Genomic DNA, 22535 nt, shown 5'->3' with positions numbered 1-22535 from the left:
TCCTCCGAGTCAAAGCTCTCTCACCGAGCAACTCTCTCTGCCTTCGTAGTGAACAGAGGTGAATGCTGGACCAGTCCGCTCCCTCCAATGACCAGGGACCCCTTATTCCGCAGTGTTCCTTGCGGAGCACGCCAGAAAGTTGTTGGTGACGTTGAGAGACCTGCCAGTGATGACCAAGCCAATGCCCAAAGGATGGAAAAAAAAAAAGACGAAAATCCTCTTCTGAACAAATCCCTAAATCCCCCTTTTTGCATTCGGAACAGGATCACAACCTTGCCGACGCTCCTGCGTATGCTTTTTTGATGTCCTGCCTTAAAAGAGCAAATTCGCGCACTCTCATAACGTGCGCATGAGCTCTTCGTTGCTGGATGGACTCTCCCTTGGGTCGTCTCTTCTTTCGCACGTCTGGCCCGTCTGCATTCAACCATTTCCTAACTACTACCCCCACGTAGCCAGGCACGTAAAAGAGGACCCATAAAGCGTCGTGAACTCGTATTAGAAAAGGAATAAAACACGGGATGTATGTGTGTGTGTCTTGTGTTAGAGCGCATCATGAATCGATGCGGTCGTGTTGAAGAGGGTCGAATGTGGAAAATGAAACATCCGGAGTCCGAAAATGGAAAACCTCTCTTCCTGGTGAGAGGTCATCTCAATGTGAATCGTCTATGTCGGTATTCTTTCGAGGTATCATGGTCCGCAGCAAAGATCAGGGTAACTTTTGAAACACGAACTCTGCAAACCCTCTTTGTAAATGCACCAAACAGCCCCCGCCCCCTGTCTATTTGCTTAAATGCAATGACTTGTTGGAAAAGGAAATACTCGACTACTCTCATTTGCTCTCAGCAGCGGTGCTGTCGGGAACAGCCTTGGACAGTGCAGGAGAGGCAGCAGTCGAAGGAGGAGAGGCCGGGGTTTCGCTGTCCAAGTTGGCGAGTGCACTGCAATGGTGGTTAGCTATTGACTATGGAAATTGCCAAAATCATATAATTTACCTGAAGGCGTTTTGATGTTGGGTGGTAGGGGGAGTTCCGGTGCGGGATGAAGCACCAGAGTCCTCACCAGGTCGGCCGAGGGAGCCGCCAGGCCCCAGTCTGCGTCCACTGTTGCTGCGCGAGCTGAACATGGAGGTAGGGCCGAGCGAGATGTTGCCACTGGCAGCTCTACTGGTCGAGCCCTTCAGGCGGCGCAAGTCGTCCATGCCAACCTGGTTGGACTGGGCCTGCATATAGCCAGAGGAGAAGTTGCGAGAATCGCCACGGCCAACATTGGGACGGCCACCGGGACCGCGTTGGCTGCCGCCGCGCTGGTTCTCCATTGCCTTCTGGGCAGCAGCTGCTTCAGCCTACGCGAATGGTTAGTACACAGTATTTCGGAACGATGATTGAGGCGTGCCATACCTCTGCGCGAATCTCATCAAGAGTCTTAGGGCCCTTGTTTGCCTCCTTGGAGGCCCAGCCGGCCTTGCGAAGATCGAGGACATCCAAAAGCATAAACTTCAGTCTGCTGGGAAGCTCGGGCATATCCATCATGTGCTGAATGCGGTCGAAGTAGACATTCATCAAGGCCTTACCCTTCTCAGAAGCGTCGAGGTTGTTACCAATGGTTCTCAACAACTTGGAGAGTGACTCTATCTCAGCCTCGTCGGGGATACCCTCGTAGTCAACAAGCTTGCGAACACACTCGTGCATAATGCGCTCCGTCAGCATGCCAAGCTTGTACAGCTCACCAATGAACTGGACGAGGCCAAGACCACGACGCTTGGCGGCAGCAGCAATATAGTATTCGTCGGAAAGCATGGCAGCCTCGTTTGACTGGGGCTTGCCCTCGTCTGCTTCCTCGGGCTTGGTAGGCAGGTTGACCTTCCAGCCGCGCTCGAATTCCTCCTGGCAACGGTTGAGGAGGTACTTGCGGAATAAGGCACCGCCGCTGACAACGACACCGTTCTTGTCCTTGATGTTCTCATCGCGGATCTCAGGGCTCATCGTATCAAGCATACGCTTGCAGAACTTGGCGTACATTGAAGCCCAGTGAGCCTCGTCGGTGGCCTTCTCGAAAGTAAGCTGAATGACCTGGCGGAGAGTGCGGCCGTCAGACTCGTCCTTGGACTGGCCAGCGATGGCCAGAATCTGGTCGGCAATCTTGTCGAACTTCTCCGGAGTCATCTTGTTGAGAGCAGCCTTGACCTTGCGCTGAACCATCTGGGGATCCAGGTGATCGCCGCCAGGAGTAGGGCCTGAAACTGAAGGGCCTTTGCCGACGCTGGTCGGCTTCCAGCCTGAAGCTGAGACGGTGATGGGCTTGAGCTCCATACCAGCCGTGAGAGGCATGGTCTTGGCCGCCTGCGCATCCTTGGCATTGTAGTCGTTGCGCCTGCTGCCACCACCTCTGGCGGAACGGGTTCTGGGAGAGTTAGGTCCCATGTTGGAGGAGGACGGTGTGCGATTCGCCATCTGAGGGCCAGGGAACTGGCGGAAAGTGCCCATATTGCCAACGGGGCCACCTCCTGAGCCCATAGCTGCATTTGCCATGGCAAACCGTTCAGCAGAAGTCGTGCCTCGGACGTTGTTAGAGGGGCCACGGAAGCTGCCCATGGCGCCAACTTGAGGTGGAGCGGCGCCGCGTTGGGAGCCACCACGACCAGAACCAGCACGAGGAGTAGACGCAGAACGACCACCATCGTTGTCGCCAATGAGCGACTTGACCTGCTGGTGGAACTCTGTGGAAGGCTGCTCCGTGAAGACCTTCTGGAACTGGAGCAAGAACTGAGCGTCATACTTGAATGTCTTGCCCTTCTTGGCGACCGCGGCGTTCAAGGCCGGGTTGGGAGAGCTGATGCCGGCAGGGTAGAGGTCTTGGTTCATGACAGTCAAGAAGCGGGCAGACTTCAAGGACTGAAGAGCAGCACTGGGCTGGGGCGGCTCGACAGGCTTGGTGTTGAGAGGAGCCAGGTTGAGAGGGGACGGCTTGGGGCCGCGCTTCTCGGTCGGAGTAGCCTTGGGCGCGGAAGCCTCGGTGGGAGTCGAGGCCTTGGAGTCACCAATGCTGAGGTTGGAAAGCTTGTCGGCAACATCGCCCACCTTCGAAGGCTCGCTGTCGCCAGTCTTCCCGGCGAGCAGCTCGGCGACCGAAGGGGTGTTTCCGCCCTGTGCACGCTTTCTCTCCTTCTCCTCCTCGAGACGCTCCATTTCGCGCTCAGCCTCACGGAGCTTGCGGTCTGCTTCGGCAGCGTTGGTGGACTTGTTTGCCTCGTCGAGCTTCTTCTGAGCCTCCTTCTCGGCTTGCTTCTTGGCGGCGTATTCAGCGGCCTCCTTTTCGCGACGGGCATCTTCCTCCTCCATCTCGCGGATCATTCGCTCCATCTCGTCTTCCTCGTCGACGGGAGCGACAGCAGCCTTCTCAGCAGCCTTCTCAGCAGCCTTCTCGGCCTCCGCCTTGGCCTTGGCCTCAGCGGCGTTCTTCTCTTCTTCAGCGGCGGCTGCCTTCGCCTTCTCTTCCTCGTCAGCCTTGCGCTTCGCTTCGGCTTCTTCTTCAGCCTTGCGAGCCTCTTCCTTTGCCTTTTCCTCGGCCTTGCGAGCTTCTTCCTTTGCCTCGGCAGCCTTCTTCTCTTCGTCGGCGGCCTTGGCCTTAGCGTCGGCCTCTTCCTTCGCTTTGTCTTCACCACCCTTGGCCTGCTGGATCTTCGCTCTTAGCTCGTCCTGTATTTCTTGGCGAGTCTTGGGAGTGGCCTGGCTGTCGGTGCGAGTGTGGGATGGCGTGACCGACTTAGGAGGGGGAGTAGGGGTAGAGGTCACGATGGGGGGAGTCTTGGACTGCTGGATAATAGGAGGGGCAGGCGACGACGGAGTCTTGATGCTCTTCTTGAAGTCGACAGCTTCGCCGGCAGCGTTCTTGATAACGATAGCAGCACTCTTCTTAGGGCGAACGAAGTTGCCAGATGACGCGACAACTGGGGTCTTGACTTGAGCGATCTGGGGTTGGGGGGTACCAGACACAACGACAGGCTGGCTCGGCTGGCCAGTGCTGGAGGAAGGCCGCTCAGAGTGAGAGGAAGTGCGAGACATAGCAGTCGGCGCAGGTTGGTGGTAGGTGGGTGGAGCGTAGCCAGGCTGGAATGCCGGGGGGGCTCCAGGAGAGGGCATGTATCCCATCTGGTTGTAGTAGATAGGTCGGCCGAACTGGTCGAACTGGTGGTTCGCCTGGGGAGGGTAGCCGTATTGTGCCTTTGTTTGAGTTAGCAATCTTTCATAATTACCGCTTTCGGGAGATAGATCGATAGGGGGTACTGGGGGACGAGAGAGATGAAAAAGGCCGCCGGGATCAGTCGGCATATAAGCCAGCTCGGTGATACCAAATTCGCCCAAGTCAGAACAGTAACCCGAGGTCAAACCGTCACGGTCGGCCCAAAGTTGCTCCCCATACTTGCTGTGGCGCCGAGGTCTGCCGGAGTCGAACGGCAGGTCATGCGAGGAATCCACGTGTCTCGACTTCAAATGGGAAGACTTCTCCCATTGCTTGAAAGACTTCTTTTTGCTCTTGAAAGACGGAACGAAAGACGTGACCAAAGTCGACGGAACAGAAACATCTTGAAAGGGAGGGGATATTACATTGGGAGGCGGCCCCTGCTGGTAGTACTGAGGAGAGGGAGCTGGCATCGGCATTGGATGCATCTGCGCCGGAGGCATGTTCGGGGTTCCAGGTTGGGAATGGGCCAGAGCAGGGCTTCGGGCCGGCTGAGGCGAGTTCGGGTAGGGTTGCATTGGCCTTCCGGGGTGGAAGGCAGGCGGCATGCCGCCACGGCCCTGGCCGTTTCGGTATTGCTGCTGGTTCGGGGGGAATCCCATGTTGGCCTGGTACGGGGGTTGGTGAGGGTTGAAGCCACGGCCACGGCCGCCCTGGGGTTGGAAACCTCCACGGTTCGGGCCTTGGTTAGGGCCAGGAGCGTCGCTGTGCTGGGAAACGCCGGACTCCCGTCGAATATGCGAGCCGGGCATCGCAGGAAGAGCGGCCTGGCTCTGAGGAGTAGAGGCTTGTCTCATGTGGCGCTGGAGAGAATGAACGTCAGTGGCGCGAACGCGAGCACGGTGTCCGAATAGAACGGGACAAACATCACTTACATCGCCATCGCTTCCGAGACTGCCAAAGGTCATCGCGTTGGGTTGAGCCATGCCCGAGGGAGGACGGCCGCCGCTGGCAGACGGCTGAGGGATAGGGGAAGGAGAGTGCGCGGGAGAGGGCACTCTCTGGTTGGATCCGGGAATGGGGATCGGAGCAGCCGTGGTTTGAGGGATGCTGTGCGCGACAGCAGGGGAGTTGTATCCGAACTGAATTCCGGGCTTGGCACCACCGACAGAGCCGCCGTTGGGAGCAAAGCTGTTGGGGCCGTTGGCGCTAAGAGTAACGGAGCTCTTACGAGCGTGATCAGGCGCGCTTCCGTTCATATTGTTGGCGGAAGAGCCGTGGGCGACTGCTGGGGCAGCAGGCACAGCAGGTGTGATGGGAGGACGTCCATTTACAGGTGACGGAGCAGACGGCTTTGCATTTTGCGCAGAGGAGCCACCGACCACCACAGGTGGGTTGGATCCCGTCGCAATCAGCGGCGTTGAGGCTTGCTTCTTATTCGCACCGGCAGCGGAAGCATATGAAGGAGCCGAAGTCGCAGCAGAGGGGGTGGGCGCCGGGTTGGACTGAGGGCTGGCAGTCGAAGTCATATGTGGAATCTCGTCGTGGCGCGTCTGTTCGTGAAGAAAGTAGCGTTGATGAAGAACCGTGTCGAAACGAAGCTGACGTCGGTGTCGGGAGGTGGTCGAACTGCGGCAACTGGAACGATCGCTCGGATACCGAATCTCAGATTCGACTGGGGGTGCTGTGACGGATCGCAGAAATTCAATAATGAATGACTGTGTCAAGAAGAACTTGAAGAGAAAAAATTCCTCGCAAAGTGATGGATCGGATCGGATCGATTCGGAGGGGGCGAAGTCGATTCGGTCCAAAAGGTGGATGCGGGAGGAGAGATTTTTTGTTGTTGCGGGAGTGCTCGTGGATTCCTTGACGGAAGGAACGAAATATCGCTAGGCGATTGGGGGTGGAGAGGGGGGCAACAAGGTCTGTCTGCCTACGCAACGGGTCTTGGAAGAAACCAAATAAAGGTGTTCCTTTGACCGGCGAGTATTGCAGAGGAGGGAGAGTCGTCTTCTGAAGGGGAAGCTACAGAAGAAACTGTCGATACGGAAAGGGTCTCTGGTGAGGAAAAATTATTCCACCTGGACCAGTTTCGGTGTTTGTGGTAGGTTTGGAAAGAGAAACGACCAAAAAAATTTTGGGCGACGAGATATTATGGCGTGGATCTGGGAGTGTGAGTGGGAGGGAAGGACCCAGGAAAAAGGTACATTGGCTTAAGTACCTCCTCATAAGCCCGCGCCGCGCCCACACCCGAATCAGACCTTTTTACCCATTCACTCGCTCGCCCTCACCTTCCATGGTACAGATGAAAGTCTATGGCACTGAGGCTTGGGTTCCTCCGTAACCACCTCGGGCCCTTCAGGTAACCATCCTCCTCTTGAACAGCCGACCGTACCTTTGCCTCATCTCACCTTTCTCCGATGAAAGCTGACACCTACCCGTGAACCGACCTACTTATTCACTGCCCGAGGCGAGACCTTTTCACTCAGGCGAGGTGAACGACCCTCCTTCCTAACCTTCCTACCCCAGTGACGAAGGCCCCGGCCTATCCTTTTTGGCGGGATGACAGTGCGTCGCCTACCAAATCGCTCGCTTATCAACACGGTATCGGACCCGCAATTGCCACGCACAAAAGACAGTGTGGATTCGCGGAAGGGACCTTCGATTTACGGTTCACGGTTTACCTGTGCCTCACCTGCCTATCGCTACTAAGGTAGGTTTGCCAGTCTCGTGGCTTATCACCATTGAGATACGTAGTACCTTAGCTTAAGGTACCTTATATGGGCAGCAAAAGCAATTATTCATCACCTACGGATACCTTGGGTAGGTAGGTTCCTTAGCCATCACCAGGTTGGCAACCTAAAGTTGAGGCACCGTTGACGGCCAACCCATCCAGCCTTATTTTGTCGCTTTGCTTCATATTGAAGTTGACTAATATTTCAATTGCTAGACTGCGCCACACGTTGTCTTTGTCAATTGTTTCGCAGCCTAGAAAGGTGCAGAGTATTCTCGGGTCAGGCATGTACCTTACTCTATACATTGAGATTAATTCTCTTGGGCAATGCAGGCACAAAGAATGCACAAATGGTGCCTGGCTGGCTGGCTGCTTCGCCCCTGCCTCCTTCCGCATGTCTCGTTTGCATGCAAGCCCATGATCGAGTTATGTGGCAATGATGTTGATACAGAATAGAGGGAAAGGATGCACAAGGTTGAATGTGGTAGGCAGGGAACGAGATATTAGTCCATCCGTGATTCTGGCAAGTCCAAATCATCGTCTCGCGAGCATCATCTCAAGACGACCTGGTGTTGACATGGTGCCTAATTGGGGCCCTCTTAGTGGAAGACGAAAGCAAGTGCGATTATCGTCCCTCCGACGCGCCGGGTGTTGGGTCTGATTACTTGCATACCTTTCCCCAACTTCCCGCTCTACCTGGGCCAGACTCAAGCGCACTTTAGCTTGGGGTACATGGAGATACACCTGACTGATACAGACCACGGAAGGGCACGCACCATGTTAATTCCAGGTTATTACCTCAGGTTGTCCTCACTCACCGGACAGCTTGAATGAATACTTACGACATGAAGGAGGCACAGTGGCACAGTGGTAGCAGATGTGTTGATTTACGGAGATAGATGCTGTGGACCAGACCCTTGCTCTTCTACAACCTGGGCAGCAACCTCCAGGAACCTTTCCTTGGTTTTTTTTTTTTTTTTGTCATTGTTTTTTCTGTACAGATGCTACTCCTTCCCACTCTCGCTTCCTCCATCAGCTCCCCCTCTTGCAGGAACCTCCACCCGGCCAGCCTACCTCAGGGCTGCTGTACAGAACATCGTGAAACTCCGGTGTTCGGCACCTGTCGGCAGGCTGTGTGGAAGTGCGATTTTCCAATGCCAAGCGGTGGAGTCGAGAAAGTCTTCCAGCTGCATTCTTCGGGATGTCCAAGTCTTTCCACAGGCAGCTGAAAATTGGAGAAAGGGTATTCAGTAAGAAGGCCATTATCAGATGCCCAGGTCGGTTGATAGGCTCCCAGACAGCCGAACAACCAAGGTTCCTGACGGAGATGGCTCGACCCTCCAGTTGGGCCCCTCCCTCTGGCATACGTGATTCATCTGGAGGTAGGCCGGGTAGGGTAGAGTTGGGGTTGCACTACAAACTGCCTCACACTCTTACCACGCAACAACGCAAGACTAGTAAGATGAGAGGTGTCCCGTTTGCTTGCTATTTTTTTTTTGGGGGGGGGGGATGGTTCCCATACCAAACTCGCACCTTGCTGGGCTTGCAGCTGGCAAAACGCACTGCAGACATAGACACGAATGCCGGCGACGTCCAGCAAGTGACGAGTGCATCTTGGCTCAGGCGCGTGCATCTGCATCACTACGCCATCAAACACCAGCTACGCGGCTGCAATATGCAGCTTTGGCGCCTGCCGTGACTGTACCGGTTGAACATACAGCAAAACACACATATATGCAATACCCTCGCCGGTGGTCAACGCGGCCTCTCTTATTTCTCTTCCCCTCTCTTGGCCCTTGGGACAAAAAAAAAAAGGGCGCAATAGTGGCCACGACTATTGGAAGCTTCTGCAGCCATACCTCGAGAAAGGGCACAAACCACATACCTAAACCCTGACCTGGAAACCCGTAGCGAGTTTGCGCCTATCGGACAACGAATCTTCCATTTTCCTCCTCTCTCTTGCCTCCTACAAACAAGTTCGGCAATTACTTGTAATTGCTATGAGAGTTGCAAAAGAAGGGGGGCACGGGGGGATTTAATTTGGTTCTGAATGTCGGTTTCAAACACTGACCCTTGTCTCCCGAACAAGGAGCCAGAATGAACGCAGAGGCGAGCAAGGCTGGACAAGGGCCATCCCAAACATCCCTACCCTGCCCGAGCTCGTACCCCTGCAGTTGCCCGGCGTCGGAGCGAGGCTGACACGTGCGTTTTGTCTTTTTTTTTTCCTCTTTTTTTCTCTGGTTTTTTTTTTTTTCCTTCCCACCCCTGTAATTGGCATGCTCTTCTGCCATGGGGTGCTTCCAGAGAATCCAGAGTGCCTATAAGGGTACCTAACCTTAGGGGCAGTGTCAATCCAAGAGCAATTATCGTTGCTGATATTCCGTACGGTAATGTCATTCCTCAACTCCTGGCACTCCAGAGAGGACTGTAAGGTCGGGTCGGCTCATGTCACTCGCGCGAAGCCAGGGCAGCAATTCGTGCAACATCACGGCAGGTTGCAGTACTATTTTTTTTTTCTCGTACAGTTGCCACTGCGAATCAGTGCGGGAGAATCCAACACCACTCAGGACGAGGCGAACGTTCCCGCGGCCCCATCCCTCCCGGAAACCTAGCCAACCACTCAACTCGTTCACATGCGGCGGCGTCGCCTCCGGAGTCTTAAGTCCGACGGTTGACATACGACTGACATACAGAGAAGGCGGGCCGCGATTCGAATAGGCCTGCCTGCCTGCCTTCAGCTGTCCACAGCAATCGCGAAAGCTCCCAGTCAGTTCAGAATTCCGGGCTGCTCACATCCAAATGCATACATGGACTAATCGAATCGCTTTGGCTCTCTTCTGATGAGTCGACGGCTTCACGGTGACTGGTGTGGCAATACCAGCACTGTCTGGCGGATCGGCAAATCTTTTCCCATCAATCACCCATCGCACGCGTCAACGCGTAAAGGAGCGCAACATGGGTTCATGCACAGTGGATTTGATGAGATGGGATTTCCGGGGAGCATTTTGTACCCTGTCGGCCTCAACGTAATACGTGGGATCTGCCGAGTACATTCTCTCACTCAGGTTGAGGTAACCCCCCCATTCGCTTAGTAAACCTGGAAGAGAACACGACCTACCTTACACCATGGCTTCCAACGCCGAGAGAAAAGACGACGCTGGCTTCCTTAATGCTTGCTTCAAACTTGTGTACAGAATACGCAAGCCACGCACGGCATGCATCCGTGGGGCAAATCGAGTTTGTGCTACCTCATGCTATGGGTTCATATGGGCGTGCCACGGCACAGGAGTCATCTGGAAGGTCTAGAACAGTGATAAAGTGAGCCCCCATGAGTAGCCTCATTCCTTCCTTTAATTGAGTGCATGGCATGGCGTGGCGCGACACGGGTCGGTCGTGTCGTGTCGTCAACCTTCACTTCCCTCACCCAGCCCTTTGCCTGCTGACATAACCTTCAAGAATCTGCTTCAAGTCCATCGAGCATGGCAAACTCTTTGAGTAGCACATCTCGACTCAGCTCTTCATGGTTCATGGCTAGTAAAGACCAATGCTGGCCCGAAAAGTGGCAACACGCGCGCGTGTCAGACGCGTCCTCCCTCCAATCGATTGGGCTTCATTCGATCCGCCTTGAACGTCAGACGAAGAAAAGGGGGGACCTGTCGTCGCCGCGGCTTCAAGCTTGTACCCCGTCCAGTAATCCCACTCTAATGGATACAGACCTAAGGCGAACGCAGACAAGCCTGCGTGCCTGCGTAAGTGAGACGGAACTGAACTTGAGGAAGAGAAATGAGGATGCTGGCGGAGCCCAGTGCCTGCCTGAATGTGCCCAATGTCTGAATTACAAGCTTCGTCACCCGTGCACCCTCGCCTATTCCCTCCCATCCAGACGGAAGAAGTCTCATGTTTCCCTAATTGCAACTGGACTCCTGGATGGGGGTAGCGCGAGCGCGCTGACGGGCGGGAGCACTATTTTAGGGGCGGAGAGCAGTTCACTTTGCGCCAAGCAAGTTTGGGGCGACGCTCGTCTTTCTTGTGTTGCCTTGGTTGCCTACCAGTTAATTGGTCCCCTTTCTCCTGCTCTCTCGGAATCTGGCACCTGGTTTCCGTCGTCGTAACGCTCCGTTTGCCACACCATCCGTTAGATTTTCCCGTCTCTGCTTGGCTTGGGTACTTGGCCAACTCACCTCGCTTCTCCCAGCTGCCAAACCCGCAGCCTCACGCCAAGTGAACAAGTCTCTGCACCATGACACGCAGACTCAAAAAGGCAGGCAGACACTCTGATGTTTGACTCATAGCGGATATGCAGTCACTCCATCCAAAACAGTCAAATAAAAAATTCCCGAATCCTTCAGGTCTCTGCGAACTTTGCCCCTTCCACCCGTCCCTCTTCTACCCATACGCCAATGAGACCCCAGAGACTCGAGACAAAGCCCGACAGCCCACTGCGCCGTTGCCGTCCGCCGCCGCCAGCGACTTGCATGTATGCCGCGCTCGTGAGTCTTAGCTGACCTGACGTCTTCCCTGCTGGCCCTTCTCTGCAGCACCAGGGCTGCAGTGGTTGTCGTCACCGTACATAACGTGCGGACCCCGGACAGCCGGTGCTTACTGGCTGCTTGGGCTCTGGACTTCTAGCTACCCAAAGTAGGCAAGGTACGGTCGGGCAGGTAGGTACACCGGAGTACATCGCGCAAACTAAAGATCGAAACCATCCAGCCAACGGGCCAACGGCGCTGCGTATCTGGTGTGTTCCCCCCAGGCACTTGCTAAATATCCTATCCAGTTTGAGGACGGCCAAGAGGGAGGGGGAAAGGGGACAAAATAACCTTACACCACTCCTGCTCTGCTAACTCAGAAGAAGAGGTCAGCCAGGGCCGGTCGATCGTCGGTCCATCAAAGACAAACATCCCAACCATCTTTCCAGAATGGCCGTTGAGTACCACACCGGAATCACACTCAGCTCTGTGCACAGGCTCAGAGAATCACAATCAAGTCTTTCCACGGGGCAAAAGGCACAGTATAGTACAGCAGAGTTGCTTCAAATGTCCTGCTCACCAAGTCCTTCGCCTGTCTGCTGTCAGATCTACCGATCCTAGACCCGTAACCAATGTAGAAATGAGCCATTCCCATCATTATGTTTTGCTGGTTGACCACCGCTTAGGGTCGTCATTGTATCTCATCAGTGCGGCTCGCCATACTTGCTCCTTACTCCTCTGCTTCCTCAGGGGCCTTCTCCTCGGCATCGTCTCCCTCTTCTTCCGCCTCTTCCACGACTTCCAGCGGAGTCTCCAGGATCTCCATCTCACCACCTCCGGCTATCGTGCCCTCTGCTTGCAGCTGCTTAACTTTCGTGTTGGTCATTTGGTACACGTACTGCCCAAGATGCTCCACTCCTTCCATGCAAACCTCCCCGGGGACCTCAGCCTTGATATCTTCAGTAGCAGGCCTCTCTGCTGGGTAGAGCTCACCCGTGACAAGCATGAGCTTATCAGGTCGAGCCAAGAGCTGGTCGAATGCTTGCCGCAGCTCATAGCAAGCCTCGAAAATCTCACGACGACCAAGGATGTACAAGCCGAGACGCGCGCGAGAAAGCGCAACCGTCAAACGACGGATATCACGAAGGTATCCAACCCTTGATGTACGGGTCAACGACAGAATAATATCTATAGAACAGTCAGCTTCCCGTACGGACCCTTCGTCCTGAGCACCTATGGTAGAAACTCACAGTCGTTTTGCTCGCCCTGGTACTTGTCCACGGTTGTAACAATCTTGGGCATACCAAAGATCGCCTTGGCGGCGCATCGGTGGGCCAAGACGTCTTTCACCAGGGCTCGCTGGCCGGCGTAGGTGGTCAGGATGCTAATCTTCGATGCTGGGTAGCCTAGAAGACGCATGTATTGGTACACAGCCACCGCATACTCCGCCTCTCCGAGGTTTTGAATGAAGTGGGGGGTTGGCTCCGTTTCTCCACGTCCTTTATAGTCAGGCACATTGATGAACTGGTAATCGTACTTGAAGCCAGCGTTCGCCACAGAATACTCGCCTTCGCTGGTCACATGCGGCAGGTTGCCCAGCTTGGGGTATCGCCACTGGTAGAGACTGGCGATGGACGGTCGTGCTCTGCCTTGCTGGTCCAGGTTGATAGTGGGCACACCAAGGCGTACAAGTCGCGAGAACAGCGACTGTTCGAGATTCGCGTAGTGCCGGAATGCCATACTCTGGATAACTGGAGAGTTCTGGAAGTGGTCACCACAAAGAACAACTCTCTGCAGACCCATCTGCCCCTTCTTTGGTTTTTGCATGGCCAAGGGGATGAAGTTTTCAATCTCAGTGATTTGAGCGGCCTCCTCCATGACGACATTGTCATAGTGGAATCCAAGTGCAGCGATCTCTCCACGCCTCATTGCTGCATGGGTAGATGTCATGGCAATGATACGTGCTTCGTTGGTCAGCAGATAGTTGGCCTTGTCTTTGTCTCGGCGTAGAATTTCAAATGGCATGGCGTCGGCCAGTTCAGAAAAGATCTTTGCAATGTGGCGGTAGCACCCGGTGGCAATATCAAGGACGCTATCCCTGTCGGCCTCGGGTGGGAAGAGAGGCTGCGGTGCATCAGAGAAGAACTGATGAAAGGGGAAAGCGCCGACAATATCAGCAGCCGAGACCTCCTCAGCCTTTGTGATTTCTGTGAACTTGGTCCAGGCTGGGGCGATATACACTGAGTTGAAGTAGCCGGCGGTTTCTGCAGAATTGCCATGGGCACCAGGCGCGTTAATGCTAGCGGCCAGACGGTTGACCTCCAGCAGATATCGGTCTCGGTTTTCCAGGAACGATTCGACACGGCCATGCTTGCTGAAACTGCCTTCTGTGTAGAGTTCTTCTTCACCATGTCCCAGACGAAGTAGATGACGGGCATCAATGTCCAAGGCCACAATTTTTGCGAACAACTGGTTGAGCGCCTGGTTGCTGTGTGCAATCAAGAGCGTCTTCTGCTCCGGAAAGTTGTGATAGATGTTGTTGATAACTTGCGTTGCTACATCTGTCTTCCCCGTTCCAGGAGGACCCACGATGACTGTGAGACCAGGTTGCGTTCCTGATGTAATCGCTTCTATCTGTGCCGGAGTGAATCGCACCTTGTTCAGCTTCGGCGCATCGATAAGATATGGGCCAGAATTTGGTGGCTTGTAGGTCGATACCTTCACGGTCTCTACCTCGGCCAGTAAAGAAGGCTCGATGTCCCGACGACGCTTCTTGGATGGCTTTGATGAGGAATCAACGGCTTGGCGCTCGGCGGTTTCCAACACATAAGGAGGGCCAAAGCTGCCAGAAACATCGTCACTCGGCTCTACAATCTTGCCTGGCAAGCTCCCAGTAAGATGTTGCCAATCCAAGAAAGTGTCGCGGTAGTCGATTGTCTTGATACGGTTCGGTAACTGCTTGTAGGTTGCACCAGCAGGGTCGCCGTAGCCGAGGAAAACCTCATGGAACCACGAAGCAATCGGGACCTCTGAGAGCGTTAAGCTGCGAATGGATTCCAACACGGGCTTGAAATTGTTCTCCCTTCCGCTGCGCCGCATGATAACATTGATCCGTTCGTAGGCCTCAGGTGGACTTGCAGATGAGCGTTCGGCGTCCGCCGCATATGTCCTGGGATCCAGTCTCAACTGGAATCTCCGACGACTGTCGTAGTGCCCTGAACCATCTCGAACCACTTTGCCCTTGTCATCAGTGATTTGAATGATCTCGGCGGATCGAATTGAGATGACGCCAAGCTTTTCAGTTTCAGAATGTGCACCATCTCCATTCGTGGCACTTTGGGAGGCAGGAGTCTGAATGGCCAAGAGAAAGACGACATCGTCTGGTCTCAGCGAATCCCATTCGCGCTTGATGCCATCGTTCAGGCGGCGGACGTCAATAGAGATTTCTGCCCGAACCAAGGACGGTTTGTCGTCTCCTACAAGGGCAGGCACAACTTCTAGGATTGAAGGTTTCGAAGTCGGCAAGGCCATCTTGGAGAATCCTTGGAAGCTGGTTTCGCCCGGTCTCCGGCTTTCAGGTCGAAGACGACGAATGGCGGACTCGACATCTTTCCTAATTCCATAGAATGACTCGGCCCGGTATAAGACGAGTGATCTCCAGAGGAAGTCGCCAACTGACAGGTACTGCAAGTTCAGTTTTGGCAAAGCCAGAGGGTGGGAACCGTCATAATTCTCGGTTCTCATTACGTTGTTCTCGAACAAAGATTGCTCCGTAGGGACCAACGCCATGTTGCGAGCGATTTCTTGGAAGGTTTTGCGCCGTTCAAATGTGGTGAGAAGCACTTCCAGGAGAAATTTCCTGTCGACACTCACCGCCAGCGAGTCGGGATACGTTGTCCGAAGGCGAAGCAATCTTGCCAATTCCACAATCTCGTCGTCGGTCAGGGGCTCCAGAAGGCCAGCGAGTTCATCTCTCTTGTCGATGGAGCCATAGTTTGACAACGCCAGCACAGTGAGTTTTTCCTTGAAATGCTTCAATGAAGTTTTCTGAAGCCTCGACAAGTTTGCGCAGTGTTTGTCGTATGCTTCTGTCCGGCTCAGCTGTGCGCCTGTTTGGTCATCAATCGTGAAAAAGGTGTAATGTCTGAGCAGCGCATTCAGATCCCGCAGAAGATTGTTTTCCTCGTCATTGAATACAGGGGACAGGCGCATGGCAGGGAAGACATGGAGGTCGAGTAGGAGGGTATTGACGTATCGTCGAGTAGGGAGCTGGCTTTGCAAGTCTGTCAGGAACTCGACAAAACGCTCGCAGTAAAGGACTTGGTCTAATCTATGTCAGCCACGCGGTCCTCCAGCTAATCATACGGCATTTGCTTACCTGGCTTTGCGTTCTCTGTATAAATCAAGCTGAGGAAGTGCAAGACCAAGCTGTACAGCCATGATCGATCAAACCGCAACTTTGCCTTCGTGGCGTCGTCGGCAGCGTCGTATCTCTTTCCTGCAGCTCGCCACGCCTTTCTCACATGCGCGTGCTGCTCGAGCTTCTCTTCACGCAGTTCTTCGGTCGACAAGCTGTGCCATATCGAAATGGAGACCAATGGTGCGCACTCTTTCCGCACAATCGCGCAATCTAAGCTCTGAAAGGCTGAGATCAAGAATGACAACAGGTGTGTCCGGATCGCTGGTGACAGTGTTTGGTCGAGAATCAGAGACAGGACTCGACGGAAAAGGCTCGAAAATTCGTCTGGTCGATCCTCGAATATGCTCCATGCCTCGAGTTGTTCACGGCGCTTCACGTTTGCCAACAGGACCAACAGTAAGACATGATGGTTGGAGGAATCGTCGGAGTATCCGGGCCAAAGATAACTATGAGACGTCAGAGTCAGCAAAGATTAAAGATCAGCGCAACGAAACACACCTCTCGAGAGTCTGCAAGCTCTCCAGCGTTAAGATGGACTTATACGGGAAGCCATCACGTTCCAAAACATCCCAAATCTCTTGTTTTAAAACATCGTTCTTGACCTTGACCTTAGCCGCCCTCTTGCTCCTTGTCGTCTTCAGCCAGTGCTTCTTTGCCAGTTGAGAAAATGCGCTCTCTCCCTCGATGTCGGCAACCGTCGGACGGTCACTGGTGGCCTTTGTTTGGGATCGGGTCGGCGGCGCCGCTTGAGCCTCGCTGCTCTTCTTCTGCCTCTTGGCGGTCGGCATCGTTCAATTCAGCGTCGAACAAAAGGCAATGCCAATATGCGCGATTGCATGCTGGTGAGAAAAAGACAAGGTGGGTATCGATTCGCTGGGGAAAATTGGATGCGCAGGCGCGCAATTGTTTAAAGTGACGAAATGCAGAGCTCGACCACCTTAAAAATTTCAGCCTTGCTTTTTGGGCAAGTCGCAACCTCTCTTAGATGGAGGTGAGTTGGCTGAGCTGAGGTGCAGGTCCCCCACGCGACGAACCGACGCGATCAGTCGCTGTTTACAGGTCCGGTAGTGGCACCTGAGTGGTGAGGTAACCACGCAAGTGCTGTAAGGTAAAGAGCGGGTGGCACTTAGGTACCTGAGTAGGCACTTACCTACGAATAGGTAGTCCAGCGCTTCTACTACGTACAGTGGCAGCAGCCAAGTGGACCCACTCAGATACCATGTCACATTTGCTCGTTGTTTGCTGCGGTACCTATGTACGGACCTCAACTGAAGCTCGAATTATCGTTGAATCTTTCAATCAGCAGCCTTGCGCATCACGAACACGTTTTCCACAGCGAACGCCTTCGCAACTCCTGCACAAAACATAGGCGAAACTCATACGACCGACCGAATCTCCCGCCACATGGCACATGTAGCCAAGCTTTCTGCGCTTCTGTCCAACTAAGCGCACTCCTTCGACTGATTGCAAGATGCCGGCCGCCGTCACGCCTCAGCGCCATGAGGTGCCCGGGGTCGTCGCTTTTGCTAGATTGCTGGACGAGCTCCTAGCTCGCTCTATGGGTGTGAAATCTACACCGACTATTGAACCCGCATTGCAAAAGGCAGACTTTGGCGACCTGCAAGACCAGCTTGCTCGTGTGCTTGCGACTCCAGGGACCTCAGAGGAGAACGGGACTGGCATTGCGATACAGAACAAGGCCCAGCAGTTTGCCATCATCGAGACTGCCGTACGAGACATGTTCAGCAATTTGATTGTATGTCGAACTCATAATCCTAGCCGGACATCAACTGATTAATTAACAACCTGCTTCTCTAGGCCACCACGCCCATCGAATCCCCGGATTTCGTCAAGGTCTGGAACCTGTTCGACCTCCTAACCGTGCTCTCCGATGACGAAAAATGCGATCCGGCCCTGCTATTCTGGCTAGTCGAAGAACTCCTGGACAGCCAGACGATCGCCGGATGCCGCAAGATCTTTGACTTCCTTGAGTCGCGGCGCGAGAGGATCACCGTCAAACATTTTAAGCAAAAGCAATTGGTGATCCTTCGCAGCTGTAACGAACTCCTTCGACGTCTCTCTCGGGCTGAGGATACTGCTTTCTGTGGTCGTGTCTTCATCTTCATGTTCCAGAGCTTTCCCTTAGGCGACAAAAGCTCCGTGAACTTGCGAGGAGAATACCACACCGAGAACGTCACTGTTTTTGACGATTTGAATGCCAAGGCCGAGGAAATCCCCGAGCAGATGGACGTGGACAGCCAGACGGGGGTGAAAGGAACAGAAGTAAAACCTCAGCCAAAGGCTGTTTCGTTTGACGCGAAGAAGCCAGTACAAACTGATCAGCCGCTCGAACCCGATGCACTGTACCCCCTGTTCTGGTCCCTACAGGAGACTTTCAGCCAGCCCAAAAGGCTATTCGATCCAGCCCACTTGGTGGAGTTCAGACGCGGTTTAGAAGCAACGATGACATCTTTCCGAGCGATTCAAACCGAGCAGGGTCAGCGACCACCTAAAGCGGTAGATGAGGCCCAACGAGGTTTCAAACGGAAACGAGCAGATGTGGAAGAGAGCGACTTGGCAAACTCATACAACCCCAAATATCTCACTAGCAGAGATCTGTTCGAACTAGAGGTGAGCCGGACGAGATTGCGCCATGTGACATTTGAACTAACCGTCCTAGATGAGCGACATCTCTTTCCGCAGACATATCCTGGTTCAGGCATTGATCATAATGGATTTCCTTCTCTCGCTTTCCCCCAAAACAAAGGAGAAACTAGCCGGCAACGCCCAGAACAAGTCGGTGCTCTATCTGGGCCAGGTCCTCAGCGAAGAAGACGTAAGTGATTTCATTATTCCCGTGACCATTAGCAACTTAAGCTGACCTATAGACAGACGAAGTGGGCAACAGAGATGAAGAAGACCATTGTCGACAAATACCTCAAGCATGGCGTCGACGGTCCTTATTTCAGTCGAATGGTCGAAACGGTCCTTGCCAGGGATAAAAACTGGATCCGCTGGAAATCGGAGAACTGCCCGTCAATAGAGTTGCCAGCAGTGTCTCCAGAAATATTTGACGACGCCAAGAAGGCAGCCCAGCGTACGACGACGAAAAAACGACTGAGGTCCACGCCAATGGGCTCTTTGTCCCTCGGATTCTTGGATGACGGCGATGACGAGCGTGCGATGAAGAAGCTCAAGGCTACGGAAAGATACAGACTACCAGAGCTTGAGAGCTTCAAGCGAAAAATTGCCGATGACGACTTTGAGATCGATATGCCGACAAATAATCAGACCAAAGCGGCTGCTATTGAAAGCAAAGCAAGTAAGAGTTGGCGCGCTCTCCGGATAGCAGGCAAATCGAGGCTGGCTTTATTCGACAAGATTGACGACCCGGAGAAGATTGACGCCGTGTTTGAGGAACCGGTCGATGTAGACGAGAGTGAGGCTGCTGAGGAAACTGTAAACGCTGAAAACATTCCCGCAGATAAGCGGCCAATCATACTCTCAGGACCACCCGGTGCAGGGAAAACGACGCTTTTTCAACTCCTCGCGAGTCGGCGTCCTGGAGCTTTTACACATGTGCCCCGGCACACTACGAGAAAGCCACAAGAAGGCGAGGTTGAGGGCAGAGACTTCCACTTCGTTGAGAAACAGGCATTTAACGTGTTGAGGGACGGCGATGCGTTATTGGAGTTTACCACGATAGATGATGTGGACTATGGCACGAGTCGGAAGGCTGTGGAAGCAGTCATCGAAGGGGGCAAGGTTCCAGTCGCCTACATGGACAGCGAAGTAAGACACATTTACCACAACTGACGACTGGATTTTCACTAAATGAAGCATAGGCTATCCAGCAAACTCGCGACCTTAGCTACTCGGCACGGACAATTCTCATACTGCCACCAAGTAAAGAAGTTTTGGAAAAACGCTTGCAAAAGGCGGAGAATGGCGATTTAGCTGCGGACGCCCTCAGCAAAGCTGCTCCTTACTGGGAAGAAGATTTGAAGCTAAGGGACGGTTTTGATTTGGTTCTTACCAACGAGGAGCTCGATGCTGCTTTCAAGATGCTGGAGGACCACATCTATGGCAAAGCTGAAGAGGCGAAGCTCACCAATGGCAAGGCAGAGGTCGAGGCGGCAGATGAAGCGGATACGGCCATGGCCGATGCACCGCCAGAGGCACCGCAGGAACCACAGGAAACTCAAGAAGTCAAGGAAGCCGAGGAGACTGAGAAATCCGCAGAAGCCCAGGAGACAGACGACACAGTCGACGACGGGAGGGCTGACGAGGCAAAGGAGACGTCTTAGGGAGGTAGATCTCCGGCTAGCCGCAGCCGAGAGTTTAGGCGCGCGTGTTCACCTAGACCTAGAAACTGGCCTGCCTCTTGGACTAGATATTGGTAGAGATTCATGATACCCAGATATTTCAATCATCTCGACTGACCCCGTCTGTTCTACTCACCCGGAACTTACTTGAGAGCAATCAAAGGCGGCTTATCATTCTCATCACCATACTCTTCTTCATTACGCTCACCCGAATATGCATCACAAGATCTTCTCAAAGCGGGTATTCCTGATGTTCAAGGGTCCTCAAGGCCCCATCAAGAACTTTGTAACACAGGACAGCCCTCACCCAGATAGGACAGGTGGCGTTCTTCAAGTCCAACATCAATACCAGAAGATTATATTACTGCTATCCGCCGCCACCCGGGCAAGATCTATGTACATTCTGATCTCTTGCACCGACAGCCCGTGGGCTCCGGCGTCCTCGCCCTCAAAGTAGCCGCGCTAAGGCCCCTGAGTAACGGCAAAGATGTTGCCCAATAGGCCCTTGAACTTGCCGTTCCGCCATCCCTCCCACTCATGATCCATGGCACCCCACGTCTCGTCGAAATCAACCACCTTGTTCCGCACGTAATACGACCCCTGAATCGCCCACAGCGCCCAATCCGCATCGTTGCTTTCGAGGTACCCTACAAGGCAGGTGAGATACGCGTGCTCCTCGGCCGACAGCCCGTCCTCTGGCCCGCCCTCCATGGCGGCCCCAAACTCGGACAAGAACAGCGGGCCGGTATACCCCTTCCCTTGCTCCAGCACGAAGCCGAACAGGGCGCCGTACTCGGCCCTCTCGATGTCGCAGTCCCCGAAATTCGGCGTCGTGACCGTGAAGCTGTAGCTGTGCGCCTCCCACACGTTCTTCCCCTTCCACGCCATGGTGTCGAGGCTCTTGGTCCGCAGCGGAGAAAAGTCCGTCGCCGAGTTGAGCCCGCCGACGATGACGAGCACGTCCGGGTTCGCCTCGTGGACGACGTTGGCTCCGCGCGTCACGTAGCCGTACCACTGGTCCGCGGCAAAGGGGATCTGCGTCCACGTCGCGCGCAGCTCGTTACGCAGGGACACGGCGGCGACGCCGGGTTTCGTCTTGGCCCAGAGGCTCATCTGCTGCAGGCCCGCGAGCCAGTCGTCCGTGTCGAAGAAGCGCGAGTTGGCGGCCCAGTAGAAGCGCGCGTCCTTCCACCAGCCGTTGCCGTCGTCGAGGTTGCAGCACCAGGACGCCTTGCTGACGTGATTGTCGAGGACGGTCATGATGTCCCGCTCCCAGAGGACGTCGATGACCCTGCCAAAGACGTCGCGCTGCGTCACATTGCCGTCGCTGAGGAACGGGTTCTTCCCGACAGCCTGGTCGTAGAGCTTCAGGAGGTCCGCTTCGGGCACGCCGGCTGCTTTGGCGCCGTTGACGAAGGAGTCTCGTACAGTGATGCCCGGGTTCGTGGCATGGTCTGTCGAGAAGGTAAGGCGCACGCAGTTGAAGCCCTCCTGCTTGATCCAGTCTGCCAGGTACTCGATCGGTTGTTTGTGAAGGCCCTCTGGGAGGTTGACCTCCATGTGGCCGGCCCAGTTGATGCAGCGGAGCTTGACGCGGGTGTTGGAGGAGTCTGTTATCCAGCGGGATGTAGAGAAGAGCGGGAGTTGTGGCTTTTGAGCGAGGGCCGGAAGGACAAGGGACCAGACGGTCCAGAGAATGAGGACGAGCTTCATGATGGCGTATCTGATATGGGTGGTGTAAAGACAGTGCTCCTGCTATCAAGATGCTATTATGACGTCCTACGAGCCGAGTTCTACCTCTAGATCGCTACGATCGTGTGTCAATATAGGGATACTAGACAAAGCTCTAGTCTTGCAGGCGTCACCAAGCCAGACAAACGGGGATGGCCAAGCTCGGTGCTACTAAGTAGCCAAAAACAGAATAAAAACGAGTGGTATGATTTGTGCGGGCAAATGGCGATCAAGTATGAATCATCCTGATCTGCCAGTCTACACAGAAAGTGTCGACCTCTGGATGTGAAAGTTCACAAGTCCACGAGGACGTCGCGATGGAACCTCGAAGAAGAGCAGCTGAGGTTCCAAAGAGACAGGCGGCGACTGACTACCTGCAGACCAGACAGAAACCGCGACATAACGTCGGGGAGAAAACTCGCCCTTGTTCGAAGGTGTGGGTGATTCGACGAGATATAATCATTCAAGACGCGCTGATGGCCAGCACGCGACCCTACCTGGCCTCCCCATTCAACATTGCTCGTAATCTGTAGCCCACTAGACGAAGATGTGCAGGTTGCAGGCTCATTAGCCTTGCACAAGATCTCATCGGACCCAAAATTTCCTTCCATTGCCAATTCCCCCTCAGTCGAAGAGCGCCACTGGAATGATCTTGAGCGGTGCCAGGCAAAATATGC

The 22535-nt window shown here is 54.3% G+C and overlaps 5 protein-coding genes across 5 annotated transcripts; 1 reads left to right on the top strand and 4 right to left on the bottom strand.

Moving 5' to 3' along the window:
* Positions 1 to 829: 829 nt before the first annotated feature.
* On the bottom strand, positions 830 to 6068 carry CORC01_13948 (translation initiation factor 4F; the record flags this gene model as incomplete). Its single annotated transcript, XM_022625563.1, has 4 exons — positions 830 to 938; positions 993 to 1342; positions 1398 to 5042; positions 5115 to 6068. Coding segments are annotated over 4 exons (5058 nt in total), but the record flags the coding sequence as incomplete, so codon positions are not given.
* A 561-nt stretch (positions 6069 to 6629) lies between these two features.
* On the bottom strand, positions 6630 to 6821 carry CORC01_13947 (uncharacterized protein; the record flags this gene model as incomplete). The annotated part of the gene is made up of 1 exon (XM_022625562.1): positions 6630 to 6821. A coding segment is annotated over one exon (192 nt), but the record flags the coding sequence as incomplete, so codon positions are not given.
* Positions 6822 to 12112: 5291 nt separating this feature from the next.
* Positions 12113 to 16590, bottom strand: CORC01_13946 (intron-binding protein aquarius; the record flags this gene model as incomplete). The annotated part of the gene is made up of 4 exons (XM_022625561.1): positions 12113 to 12570; positions 12633 to 15707; positions 15761 to 16248; positions 16301 to 16590. The coding sequence occupies 4 exons, from the start codon at positions 16588 to 16590 to the stop codon at positions 12113 to 12115; spliced, it is 4311 nt and encodes a 1436-aa protein (XP_022467924.1).
* A 683-nt stretch (positions 16591 to 17273) lies between these two features.
* CORC01_13945 (guanylate kinase) lies at positions 17274 to 20109 on the top strand (the record flags this gene model as incomplete). The annotated part of the gene is made up of 5 exons (XM_022625560.1): positions 17274 to 17558; positions 17621 to 18433; positions 18483 to 18638; positions 18695 to 19594; positions 19648 to 20109. 5 exons carry the CDS (start codon positions 17274 to 17276, stop codon positions 20107 to 20109), a joined length of 2616 nt encoding a protein of 871 aa, XP_022467923.1.
* Positions 20110 to 20589: 480 nt separating this feature from the next.
* On the bottom strand, positions 20590 to 21840 carry CORC01_13944 (cellulase; the record flags this gene model as incomplete). Its single annotated transcript, XM_022625559.1, has 1 exon — positions 20590 to 21840. The coding sequence occupies one exon, from the start codon at positions 21838 to 21840 to the stop codon at positions 20590 to 20592; it is 1251 nt and encodes a 416-aa protein (XP_022467922.1).
* Positions 21841 to 22535: the final 695 nt, after the last annotated feature.

This window comes from Colletotrichum orchidophilum, assembly GCF_001831195.1.
Source record: "Colletotrichum orchidophilum strain IMI 309357 chromosome Unknown Scaffold_225.1, whole genome shotgun sequence".
NCBI lineage: Eukaryota > Fungi > Ascomycota > Sordariomycetes > Glomerellales > Glomerellaceae > Colletotrichum > Colletotrichum orchidophilum.
Note: the sequence above shows the minus strand (reverse complement) of the source record. Positions and strands in the feature narration are given on the sequence as shown.